The sequence below is a fragment of the Pseudorca crassidens genome, chromosome 4, assembly GCF_039906515.1.
Source record: "Pseudorca crassidens isolate mPseCra1 chromosome 4, mPseCra1.hap1, whole genome shotgun sequence".
Taxonomy (NCBI): Eukaryota; Metazoa; Chordata; class Mammalia; order Artiodactyla; family Delphinidae; genus Pseudorca; species Pseudorca crassidens.
In genome coordinates this window covers 117,937,469-117,950,170 of record NC_090299.1, presented here as the reverse complement: position 1 = coordinate 117,950,170, position 12,702 = coordinate 117,937,469, and the positions used below count along the sequence as shown (strand labels likewise).

At 36.9% G+C, this 12,702-nt stretch overlaps 1 protein-coding gene across 15 annotated transcripts in view; it reads left to right on the top strand.

Annotated features, from left to right (window-relative positions):
* MAPK10 (mitogen-activated protein kinase 10) overlaps nt 1-12,405 on the top strand; it is a 623,441-nt gene extending 611,036 nt beyond the window's left edge. For 14 of the 15 annotated variants that reach the window (XM_067736530.1, XM_067736535.1, XM_067736531.1 and 11 more), the window contains one exon: nt 8,472-12,405. In XM_067736530.1, coding sequence (XP_067592631.1) covers nt 8,472-8,614 — 143 coding nt within the window. In that variant the 3' untranslated portion in view covers nt 8,615-12,405. Of the gene's footprint in view, nt 1-8,466 lie in introns of all 15 variants that reach the window. The other variant, XM_067736536.1, reaches the window with a different exon arrangement.
* The last annotated feature ends 297 nt before the right edge of the window (nt 12,406-12,702 follow it).

Here is a 12,702-nt window from a genome sequence, read left to right as displayed (position 1 = left end):
TTTAACAGCGTTATGATTGAAGTTTTCCTGAAATAATTTTCCAGACTTCAGTCTCTACCTAAGTTGATATTTCAAAACTATAGGTTTGAGCAATTATTCCACTGATCAATGCCTCCAATGGCTTTGCATCACTTATAATTTAAGCCTAGTAACCTCTCCCTGACATGGATAGCCCTCTGTAATCCACGTTTTTCCACCTTTCATACTATACCAATTCTAGGGTCCTGTATTGCCATTGTCTTACTTGACTGGATCCCCACTTTTTGGAATGCTGCCCATTCATAAGTATTCTCTTATTGAATATCACCTTGTTCCAAAATATTTTTTATATCTGTTCCAAAATACTTCTCATATCTTCCCAAAGAATAGGATCTTTTCTTCATATGGGTCCTACTAGTACCTGTATTTTAAACATAGTCTTATTACCCTTATTGATTGAAATTCACTGAGAAGAAAGATGGTATGTATTCACCTTTGTGTATCATGCAGTGCCTGAGTGTTGTGCCTTGCATATAATAGTAGCTTGATAAATATTTGAAAATTGCTGCTCAGGTCCTCCCTCAGCATGTTTCTTGGTGCTATTCCAAAGACAGAATTCAGGACAGGATTATAACTTTAATATAGTATGCGATTCAGTATGTTCTTAGCCAATAAATATTTATTCACCCTATTAATCACCATGAAGTTAAATTAACCAAGTATCAGTACATAAATTGTTGCTTTTGGCATTTGCTCATGCTTCAGATATAAAGGTTTGCTGCTTTCAGGTGGTTGTTTGATTTATTCATTTTTAGAAATGCATATTCCTCAATTTCTTTTGCATGCCTGTTTAGTTTAATATGTTAATGATTAATTATAAAATATGCCATGTAGGCTCTATGTGCATGTGAAAAGACCAAACTATTTTTTAACCATTCCAACTACCTGTAACAATACTAAATTATCTACCTTCTACGCATGCTCTAAACTATAGTTGACTGGCTTAAACAATTTATAGTTAAAATGATTATGGATTCAGTCTTTCACAACATGATTTTAAAGGAAAATATTGCTGGCTTAATTTTGAGAAATCATATGTATAATATATATTATATGACATATTTGTGTCTGATGTATTTGTGTGCATCATGTGGAGACATAGAATAGCCATGTGCTGGAGTTGACTCTTGCAGCTCATGAGAGCCACTTGTATACATCCAACTATGAGTTTTTTGACCTCATATTGTAGCTTGAAATCTACCATGTAAGATTTAAGACATAGAAATTGGCTGACTCTACAAATCAAGGCATTCCTCCCCCCGGAGAGCCAATTGTTAAATTTTTATTGGAACACTACTGTGTATGTGTGTGTGTGTGTGTGTGTGTGTGTGTGTGTGCACGGTATATATATATATATATATATATATATATATATATGCAGTAACCTATGCTGGAAAGAAAAAGCAATTACCAAGAAAACTTTTGAAAACTCAGCTTTTTTTGCATTCTTCATTATATTCACCTTTTCTCATTAATGTTGCATATCACATTTTATTTTGTAAATAACTAGGATGAAGTGATATTACAACATAGACTCCCTTAATATTCAGTCACAACAATGCTGGGAGCCCTGCAGCAAGGGAATAAGTTAATGCGGTTTCTCAGTGACAAAATTGTTCTAATACCCAAACTCATGTTTTAGTGATGCTTTTTAAAATGTAAATAGGAAGTTAAATGTACATTTGCCTAATAATACACAGGTTTGAAATTTATTGATGGACTTGTATATCAATAAGTAATAAATCTAAACCTCAGATACATTTCTAAGTAAATAATTGTACTCCCTTCTGCTATCTGATTTCACTTGAATAGTGATTTATTTTCAATAGCATGGCTGCTTGCTTTCTGAATTGATTTGCAAAGATTGCTGAGGGAATAGCAGTCCGTGAATATAAATAAATTTTCATCTAAAAGTATTTGTTATAGAACGTTAGAGCTAGAACAGACTAGGAAGTCATCTAGCTCTCAGTCTGTTCACTGCCTCATTGTGCCTGAGAAGGAAAACTCCCACAAGTAACAATGACTCAGCAAGATAGGAATGCTTAACATCAGGATGGGTAGAGATTTTTTAGAAACTCTACATGGAAGATAAAGCTCTTCAGGTGATTTTAACATATAGCCCTTCCCCCTCCATATTCTGCACCCCATGGGAGTGTGTCCCTCCCAATTAGTCACAGATCTAGTCCAATAATTTTTTTACTTAAAAACCTCAGCCCCAAACAAATTGAAGCTGAAGATCACAAAGACAGAGAAGGAATATATCTCAGTGATTTTTTAAAAATTATAGTAATTCTTCTAATTCTTTGTGTCTACTTTTTTTTAATGTTTGGATAGGTCAGGAAAATAATTTCCTTTAAAAAGCAGCACAACCTTTTCCCCTGAAATAATGAATACCTTTGGCTAGATAACTTCTAGCTGATAAATTTTTGTTATTGTAAGTTACTTCTTTCCATAAAACCTAATTTTTTCCGGGTAAAGTTGAAAGTAGCTAGTATTTTTTGTTTGCAACTCTGTTAGTATTTTCAGTTAATTTAAATGACATTTTTATTGACAAAAATTTGTAATGCTTTACTGATGATAAAACATTTTAAAAAATGTGTATCTTTACTGATTTCTCTGAAAACAATATAGGAAGAAGGGATATTTATCACACTGCTAGTATATCCTGGGCAAGTGGACATTATAATCAAGTTCAATTCAGTTCAGTTCTATTTAAAAGATTGTCACAAACTGTTTGGCAGTAAACTAATAACTTGAAACCAAAATCTATGTCTGGACCTTTCTATTATTTGTGTTTGGTTTTATGGTTTAAATGTTCATTTATTGCCTACACAAAAAACAGACTTGAGAGGATCATCCTGTAAAGCCAGAGGTGCCTACAGTCAAGAGGCATATATTATGGTGCAATAGAAAAAGTAATACAAAAGTAAAAGTTTTTTTATATTATAGTGGGGGACAATTTTTAACAACCATCTCTTTTAAATAAATGACTGATTATAGCATTTACTAATTTCTATGCTGTAAATATTCTCACTGTGATCAACTTCAAGCTACTGATGTGACATCAGTGAGGGCAGAGTTGGAAAGAAATGTTAATAACTGACTCTCAAAAGCCGCTAAAAGCTACTCCAGCACACCACTAGATAATACACATGATTCTCCCATCATAGCACTGTATAAAGAGGAACTCTTCTCATACAACACTTCTCATGGGAATGAAATGGAGATTTTATAGAGGAAGCATTAGAAGAGAGGTTGAGAACCTCTTTTAATACATTTGTGCTATAAGAAATCAGGAACAATAATCTACGGAACCCTAGAAATACAGCTGATAAAGATTCTGAACTTTGAGTAACTGAATACCAACTATAATTTGCATTCAACTTTGATAAAATAGATGGCAGGACCATTCCAACATAGAAGATAGAAATTACAGAAAGCCAGCTGATGAACAAAAGGAGAAGAAAGACAACTACAACAAAGTGATTTCCCTGGGCCAAAACTAGGTCAGCAGTTTCATCCATTTCATAGCAGGGAGAAATTTGCTTTCCCTCACAGAACCTCTCTAGAAGAGTACACACAAAAGATACTCAGCGTTTTGTTAAACTGAGTACTTATTCTGTGCTCAAGAGTTGGGATAGAGGAAGATAGAAGAAATTAAGAAATATAATGAAAGAAATCAAAAGAAGCAAGGGAAACATAAACATGAAGTAATCATGTGACAAAACTATATATAACGGGCTAACCCATATGGCATAACATTTAGAATGGTAAATACGTTGAAAATATGCTGATTATAAAATAGGTGCAGTAGGAATGTGATCCTCTGTATATGAAGAATTTATTAAAAGCTGCCCTGACTTTTGTTGCCTTCATTCAGAATTATTTATAGATAAAAATTTGTGTTTTACTGGGGAAATTTCCTCAATATTTTTTGTATAATTTCTCTAGCTGCCATTGTTGTGGGTTTTTGTTTATTTGTAAACATCAATCTTATAAGGGAGCCTAATCTCAGCTGAGTCTTATCTCACCCTGCTTGAATCAGTACTCAGCTTTCACTGTGACGATTGGAACAGGTCCACATCATCAATTTCAACCAGGAAAGGAGAAAAAGCTTATCTCAAAAGGATACCAGGTCTATTTTGTTGAGATACTTTAAAATACTTTTTGGTTTGCATTAAGCCAAGGGACACAGAATAGCTAAAACAATCTTGAAAAAGAACACAGTTGGAGGATTCACACTTCCTTATTTCAAAACTTACCATAAACCTGTAATAGTCAAGACAGTGTGGTATTTGCATGAATATACACATACAGATCATTGAAATGAAATTCAGCGTGCAGAAATAAAGCCTTATATTTATGGTCAATTGATTTTTAACAAGGATTTCAAGACAATTCCATGGGCAAAGAATAGTCTTTTCAGTAATTGGAGCTGGAATAACTAGATCTCCACATGCAAAAGAATGAAGGTGAATCTCTACCTCATCATATGCAAAAATGAAACACAAAATGGATCATAGACTTAAATGTAAGGGGTAAAATTATAAAGCGTAGGAGTAAATCTTCATGATCTTTGGTTAGGAAATGGTTTCTTAGATATGACACTAAAAGCACAAATGACAAAAAACATAGTTAAATCCAACTTAATATTTAAAAAGTGTGCTTCAAAAGACACCATCAAGAAAGTGAAAAGAGGGCTTCCCTGGTGGCACAGTGGTTGAGAGTCCACCTGCTGATGCAGGGGACACGGGTTCGTGCCCCGGTCCAGGAAGGTCCCACATGCCATGGAGCGGCTGGGCTCGTGAGCCATGGCCGCTGAGCCTGTGCATCTGGAGCCTGTGCTCCGCAATGGGAGAGGCCACAACAGTGAGAGGCCCGCGTACCGAGAAAAAAAAAAAGAAAAGAAAGTGAAAAGACAATCCATAGAATAGGAGGAAAACATCAGCAAATCTTACATGATAAGGGACTTGTATCCATAATATATAAAGAACTCTTACAATCCACTAATAAAAAGAACATAACACAATTTAAAAAATGGCCAAAGTATCTGAACAGACATTTCTCCAAAGAAGATATACAAATGTTTAACAAGCACATGAAAAGATGCTCAACATAATTAGCCATCAGGAAAATGCAAATAAATCACAATGAGATACCATTTCACATACCTTAGGATGGCTATCATCAAAAAGGTAGATAATAAGTGTTGGAGAGGATAGGGGAAAATTGGATCCCTCATACACTGCTGGTAGGAATGTAAACTGATGAAGCCATTTTGAAAAATAGTTTGACTGTTCCTCAAATATTAAACATAGAGCTATTCTATGACCCAGCAATTCTCCTCTTAAGTATTTACCCAAGAGAAATAAAACCTTGTACATTAATGCTCATAACAACATTATTCATAATAGCCAAAAAGTAGAAACAACCTAAATGTCCATCAAATGACCAGTGACTAATAATAGTTAAATAAAAGTGATGTATTCATACAGTAGAATGTTATTCAGCCATAAAAAGGAATGAAGTAGTGATTTAAATGAACCTTGAAAATATTATGCTGTGTGAAAGAAACCAGTCACAAAAGGTCACATATTGTATGATTCCATTTAACTGATATGTCCAGAATAGACAATTTTATAGAGACAGAAAGTAAGTTAGTCATTGCCTCAGGTTGGTAAGAAACAGAGTATAAGGTTTCCTTTTGGGGTGATGAAAACACTACAAATTGATTCTTGTGATGGTTGCACAACTTTGTGACTATCCTAAAACAACATTGAATTGTACAAATTAGATTTGTGAATTTTGTCTCAATGAAACTGTTAAAAAAATTTACATGGGCAATATTTTATATTTCAAGTCAAATCTAAACTCTAGTACTGTGATTTGAAAGCCATCTGTAGTATAGGGATATATCATCTAGGAGATAAATGGACAGTAATCTCACTCTGTTGGCCCACAATTGATCAAGTCTTTATTAGAATCCTATATCTAGTTTTAATCGCTACCCTTTAATAATGATGTGGAAAAATTGAATATGATTCTGAGAAGCCTATCACAGTGATGCTCAATTATTACAGGCCAAAGCTGATGAAAGAACATGAGGATGGTGGTATAATTTAATCTAGAATCAAGGAGAAAAGCAGAGCTGGGTATTTGGGCTATGTAATCAAGGGTTGTCTGCTGATATAGGAAATCTACTAGCATATGTCATGAGAGGAAATGAACTAGCTCTGCACCATATCTGTAAAGGATATAATTAAGTAAAGTTGGAATAAATTGAAACCAGATAACTTCACATTATATATTTTTTCTGATAATGAGAGTAAAATTATTTACAGGAAGATGTTAACAAGACAGATTTAAAAATCTAGAGATACTTAAGATTAGGAAGTACAGATACTTTTAAGAGTTTAAAGAACATGAAAAATGCATAAGCCTTTTGTGTATGAAAATACAGGATACAAATGGATATACATTAAATGATTACAGTTAAAGAAACTTCCTAGCAAAAAGACTAGAAAGAAATATAACAGAAGTTTAACCATTCTTATCATTAATTTGAGGATGAGTGCATATTGTTACCTTTTTTCCTGTATTTTTTATATTTCTCATAGTTTACATAAATATATTTATAATCAACAAACAAAAATTTAAAAAGCATATAGGGTACATATAATCTGTTTTAGTTTATGTGTGTGTGTCCTCTCCAGATACTGTCACATTTTTAAAAATATATTTGTTATTTATTTATTTATTTATTTATTTACTTATTGCTGCATTGGGTCTCTGTTGCTGTACGCGGGCTTTCTCTAGTTGCGGTGAGCGGGGGCTACTCTTCGTTGTGGTGTGCGGGCTTCTCATTCTGGTGCCTTCTCTTGTTGCGGAGCATGGGCTCTAGGCGCATGGGCTTCAGTAGTCGTGGCATGCGGGCTCAGTAGTTGTGGCTCATGGGCTCTGGAGTGAAGGCTGAGTAGTTGTGGTGCACGAGCTCAGTTGCTCTGTGCATGTGGAATCTTCCTGAATCAGGGCTCGAACCCATGTCCCCTGCATTGGCAGGCGGATTCTTAACCACTGCGCCACCAGGGAAGTCCAAATGTCTCATTTTAATCACATTTTTTCCGCAGGCAACAAATGTCTACGCCAGGAACAAAGAGATTGTGTTAACCTCTCCACTTCATTAGATTTTTTTTCTGAATTATTAGATCTATCTGATAACACTATCTTATTTGGGATTTATGATTTTCACCAAATATATCTTACACACTATATTTGCTCAAATAAAATACAATGTAGTGAGAATTCCTCATCTCTTATTTTAGATGCTTATACGTTAGATATTTTTAATAGCGAACTATTTCACAAAACATACATTTTACCACCCATATTGCTTGAGTATAAAGAATCTATAAAGAGAAAAAGTAATTGGACTCTTTCCAGGGTGCTCTGGTTTAATCCGATTTTACAATGCCACTGGCTCATCTTTCCTTTGTGGTTCTCAAAGCTGTTGTAGCTCAGCAAGTATTTACTGAGTGATTACCATGAGCAAGTTTCTTCTCAGAGTTTCAAAGTCTTTATATTCCCACATAGCAGATAAATTTTTAAAATTTTGCAAATTAATCTAAGTTAGTAATTCAGAGTTCTTATTTGGAGATTCCCAGGTAAGCAAGCCTGCTGGAAAGTAAACACACAATCAAGAGGTGTGCTCCAGCTTCTATTCTTTTTTTGGTCTATGGTAACTTTCATCCACAGTCCTAGTTGGCTTTTCCATATAGACTTTTAAGTTTGATGTCAAATTAATGACTATGTAATAATATTTACTTAATATACGTTCATTTCTCTAGAGCTGTAGCCTCCAAGTAATTCTGATTACTGGGCTTCCCCTCAGCCCATATTTCTGGGGTAGGCATCTTATGTGTGTTTGTTTTAGCTCACTGAATTTGAAAGCATCCAGGCTCAGATGATTACATTAAAGGGTTTTGCTCATTTGCCTTCTCCATAGAACAGTGGTCTTCAGCCCTTGACACCACAGTCTCTGGGGAGCTTTTAAAACATGCAAATGCCTTGACTTCACCCAAGGCCAACTGTATTACAATATTGGAGGTACAAGGGGTGATTGGGGTTTTTAGTGGTGTTTTATTGTTTATTTTTTTGTTTTCCTTTAAGAGCATTACAGGTGATCTCTAAGGTAGAGTGAAATTTGACAATTACTGCATTAGCCTGTGAATAACTTGTGACCAGGGATGCTGTGTTGTTATCTTGATTTTCACCATCTAATACAGTGCTCTGTATTCGTTGTTCTATGAAAGTTTGTTGAATGAGTGATGGACCAGACATCCCCTATCATATTTGCCCGTGCCTGCAACCTGAGTGACATTCAGCTGAGTCCAGTTCCAGGTTTAGTCATGTTGGTCTTCATTTTCTTAGCACAGGTGCAGCAGTGAACACCAGTGAGAGTCTCCCTCCATCCTCGTCTGTCAACGATATCTCCTCCATGTCCACCGACCAGACCCTGGCATCTGACACTGACAGCAGCCTGGAAGCCTCGGCAGGACCCCTGGGTTGTTGCAGGTGACTAGCCGCCTGCCTGCGAAACCCAGCGTTCTTCAGGAGATGATGTGATGGAACACACACACGCAGACACTCACGCACACACACAAACACAGACATGCAACGACAAGAAAACAGCAAGGGAGAGAATCCAAGCCTAAAATTGAAACAAATCTTTCAGCCTGCTTCTTCTCCAGAGTTCTGTATTGCAGCTAAGCCAAATGTATATTTAACTTCTAGTTGCTCTTGCTTTGGTCTTCTTCTAACGATGCTTACTACAGAAAGCAAATCAAACATAATTAGAGAAGCCTTTTCCATAAAGTGTAATTTTAATGGCTGCAGAACCAGCGACCTGTAACTGCCCTTTCAAATGGCATGACAAGGTGTGCAGTGGTCCCATCCAGCATGTGTGTGTCTCTATCTTGCATCTACCTGCTCCTTTTGGCCTAGTCAGATGGATGTAGATACAGATCCGCATGTGTCTGTATTCATACAGCATACTTACTTAGAGATGCTACTGTCCGTGTCCTCAGGGCTCTACCAAGACATCATGCACTGGGGTACCACATGGTCCATTTCATGTGATCTATTACTCTGACATAAACCCATCTGTAATATATTGCCAGTATATAAGCTATTTAGTTTGTTAATTGATTAAGCTGTATGTCTTACAAGAAAACATGTAAAGGGGGGAACATGGGGGGAGTGAGCTCTCTTGGACCCTTGAAGATGTAGCTTCCAAATTTGAACTGATTAAATGGCACCTGTATACCAATTTCTAGAAAGAACATATGTGATGCTTATGTACAGTGTGGGGTGGGAGGGGGTAACAGTTTCCAGGTGCTAAATGTGTTTTGACCTTTAGAAGGAAGGCAGGAATAAAGGCTGAGGGTCTTTTCTCTGATAGAGAGTGGTGGGGCAGTGCGGAGGAAGGCCTGAAAGAGATTATTAGCCAGATACTAGGAGACACCGACATTCATATTTTAGAAAGGAGACCCCATTTGCTGTTTACAAATTATGTGTCACAACTGTCAGGTGAAGAGGCAGGGTTAGTGTGTACATATCTGATGGTAAGAACCCTTCCCTGAAACAGAGTGGAATTGCTTCCGTACGGTATCCCTAACAGAAAATGAGCCTACATAGGCTATTTTCAGATTGTAGGTTGTGTTTTCCATGAGTGTGCTACTTTCCAGGTTTATACCTTGCCAAGGTCTTATTTAGAGAAGAAATATTACTGCCCTCTTCTAGAATTAAAAAAAGAAATTACTTAAAAAGTACCCAAAGCCCAGGGTGATCCTCAGGTTAGCCTTTGAAAACATTTCCACAGACATTCCTCAGGGGTTTCCGCGACTCCTTAATATGGCTGATGTTTCATGTTTATTTGTTTATTTCATACATTTCAACAATCCAAGAAGGGCTGATCATCTGAGTTTTGTACCGCAGGTGACATGACAGCAATAACTCTGCCCATAAGTTACTGCTGCTAAGTAGCTTTAGCAATAGAGTGTCTTAAAAGCCATGAAGCATTTATGTCAATGTTTAGCAAAATCTCCTGAATTTAGCTCAAATTAAATGAAAGTGCTTTCCTGGGCACTTAAGGAGGCACTGTGAAACATCCTGGTTCTATACAAGGCGATACCAGGGTGACTTCTCAGCAATAATAGGGACCAGGTCGAGGCTTCTCTTCTTATTCACTTTGGTGAAGTATTCATCACAGCTCTTTGCACTCTGACCATTTTGGTGCTCACCAGTGCGGTGGTATTTCACCTGAAGAAGAAGTGAAACGCATGGGATGGGTGGTTGATATGTGTGAGATGACTGGCAAATGGAATCCCTTTGAAAACAGAGCAGACAAGAATGCCAGTGCTCTGAAAACTGCCTTAAACACAACAGTAGGAAAGCTGTGTCTCTTTTCAAGCAATAGAGTCAACCCTGACCATCGCTATGGGAGCAATGCTGCCATTTATGGTATTGCTTCACACAGTAGGATTCATGACAAGAGGTCATTTGTTTCAAATGGAGAGAAAAAACGTTAGACTGTGCCGCTTGTCTCCTGGAATAGCAGGGGCCCAGTTTCTCTGTCTTGCTGCCAGAGTTTTTGGTTAATATTGCAGACAACCTGATTTTAAAAATGCTTCCCCAATCACATGAGCTTTCTCACTTTTCTTTCTGTCACACTCCCCCAACTCCCTCCCCCCTTTTTAAAGCTTCTCTTCTCTGTATTCCCTTTTCTTTGCTTATCTTCTTTCTCCATGCTCTTCTCTTGCTATACCTGTGGCCTTTCCATTCCCGGCTCTTTAACCACACAGGATTGAGTGCAGAGAGCAGGCAGCTGTTGAAAGAGAGTCACAAGGGAAATTTCATCAGCCACAAAATGACATCAGAAAACAGAAGAAAATCTCCAGCCAGCATCTTAGAACTGCTTGACAGTTAGACTCTCTCATGTCTGTGGAAGTGATTTTTTTTTTCAATCAGATGAAACCAGGCAAGAACTAGCCAATGCCCCTCCCCTGCTATTGCCACCTTCCCTAAACTCTACTAGTCTGATCTCTCCTGTTGTATGGCTCTTGGGGGCTGATTCCCTTTAGCCAGAACTCCCTATGGACAAGAAAAAATGAAACAAATCTTTCATAGTGAAATATCATGTACAAATTGAGCTAAGGGTTAGCTTCTTGACTGCTTATAGAATTAATTTTCCTAGGTTGTCAAAGCAAGACAGGTGATGGGCCAACACAGAGAATAATCATTTCAAAAGCCCGCTGGTCCTTCACAATCTTGGGTCCATTTTATTATAGTATCTTCAGGAGGTGATTATGTTATTACCAAATTCAGAGAATATACTATGTTCTGCACTGAGTCTTCTTTTCTTAAAAAAAACCAAATGTTTCCTGTATAGTCACCTATTACTTCCAAAGGACTCTCTTGCTTTTCAGGCAGGGAAGTGTCAAGTCACCTGGTCTATATTCTTGGAAAAAGTGAAGGTCCTACCTGTAGTTGGGGGCTTCCTTTCAGAATGTGAAATTGGCACACTGAGAGGCCTAACCTGTCACTTCCTATAGGGCAAGTAGTTTCACAGCAATCCTTAACGAAGTGTTTTATAGTATTTTGTAGGAGGGATAGCTGTATGCCTATGTGCAGGAGGAACTAGATTGTTGGGAGATCTTGGCAAAACCACCACTACCAGTTTGATTTTTTTATATGTATTTTGTGGACCAATGTGTTAAAAAGAGATACATTGGCCTTACAACCAAATTTCTTCTTGTGGAATAAAAACTGATAATAATCTTGCATCTTCAAGAATCTGATGACTGAGCTTTGAGGGAATGTACCCCACAGGTGGACCAGAGTCTGGTCAGTTCCCTCCAATTGGAGTAAACTATTTAATTGAAGGCCAAGGAGCTGGATAGTTTTTTTCTCAATCTTTTATCATTATCAGAAAATTATTACCTGTGGATACTGATATCAGCTGACTGATAAATCCGAAAATAGGCCTTGACAAATGGAATAAATAGAATAGGTGAGATTACATAAATCCTTTTATGACCTGCCAGGGGAAAAAAGAAAACAATAAGCAAAACAGACTTTTAAATTTTAACTAGTCACTGCAAAATCTAAATTCTGCAAAGTCTATTTCTATTTGATTCTCTTAACATATGACAATCTAAATCTTAAAAGCATTATGCTCTGCACAGAACACGATCATCAGCTTTGCTGAAAAAGTTATCTTCTATAGCTCAGAGAAAGGGATCAAGCTGCCCCAGGAATCTTTGAGCCCACCCACTTTGGGTCTGAGGAGGAATCCCACCCCCGCCCTACTCACAATACCCCACATGCGTTTTAATTGTGAAAGACAGACATTTTCCACAGATACCATTGAACCAAGAATGGAAACTCTTTTCTCTAAGAACAACAATCAAGTTATAATGTAAATAGTTATATTAATTATTTTCCATGTGATTAAAATATAAGATTTTATTTCTTTTAGCACTTGGGCAGTTTTTTCGCTGTCTGAAATGGCTCACATTGACACATTTCCTTGGTCAGCAAGCTGAAATGGAAGGCCTCTGTATATGGACTCCTGTATATCTAACTTTTGATTACGTGGGACCAATG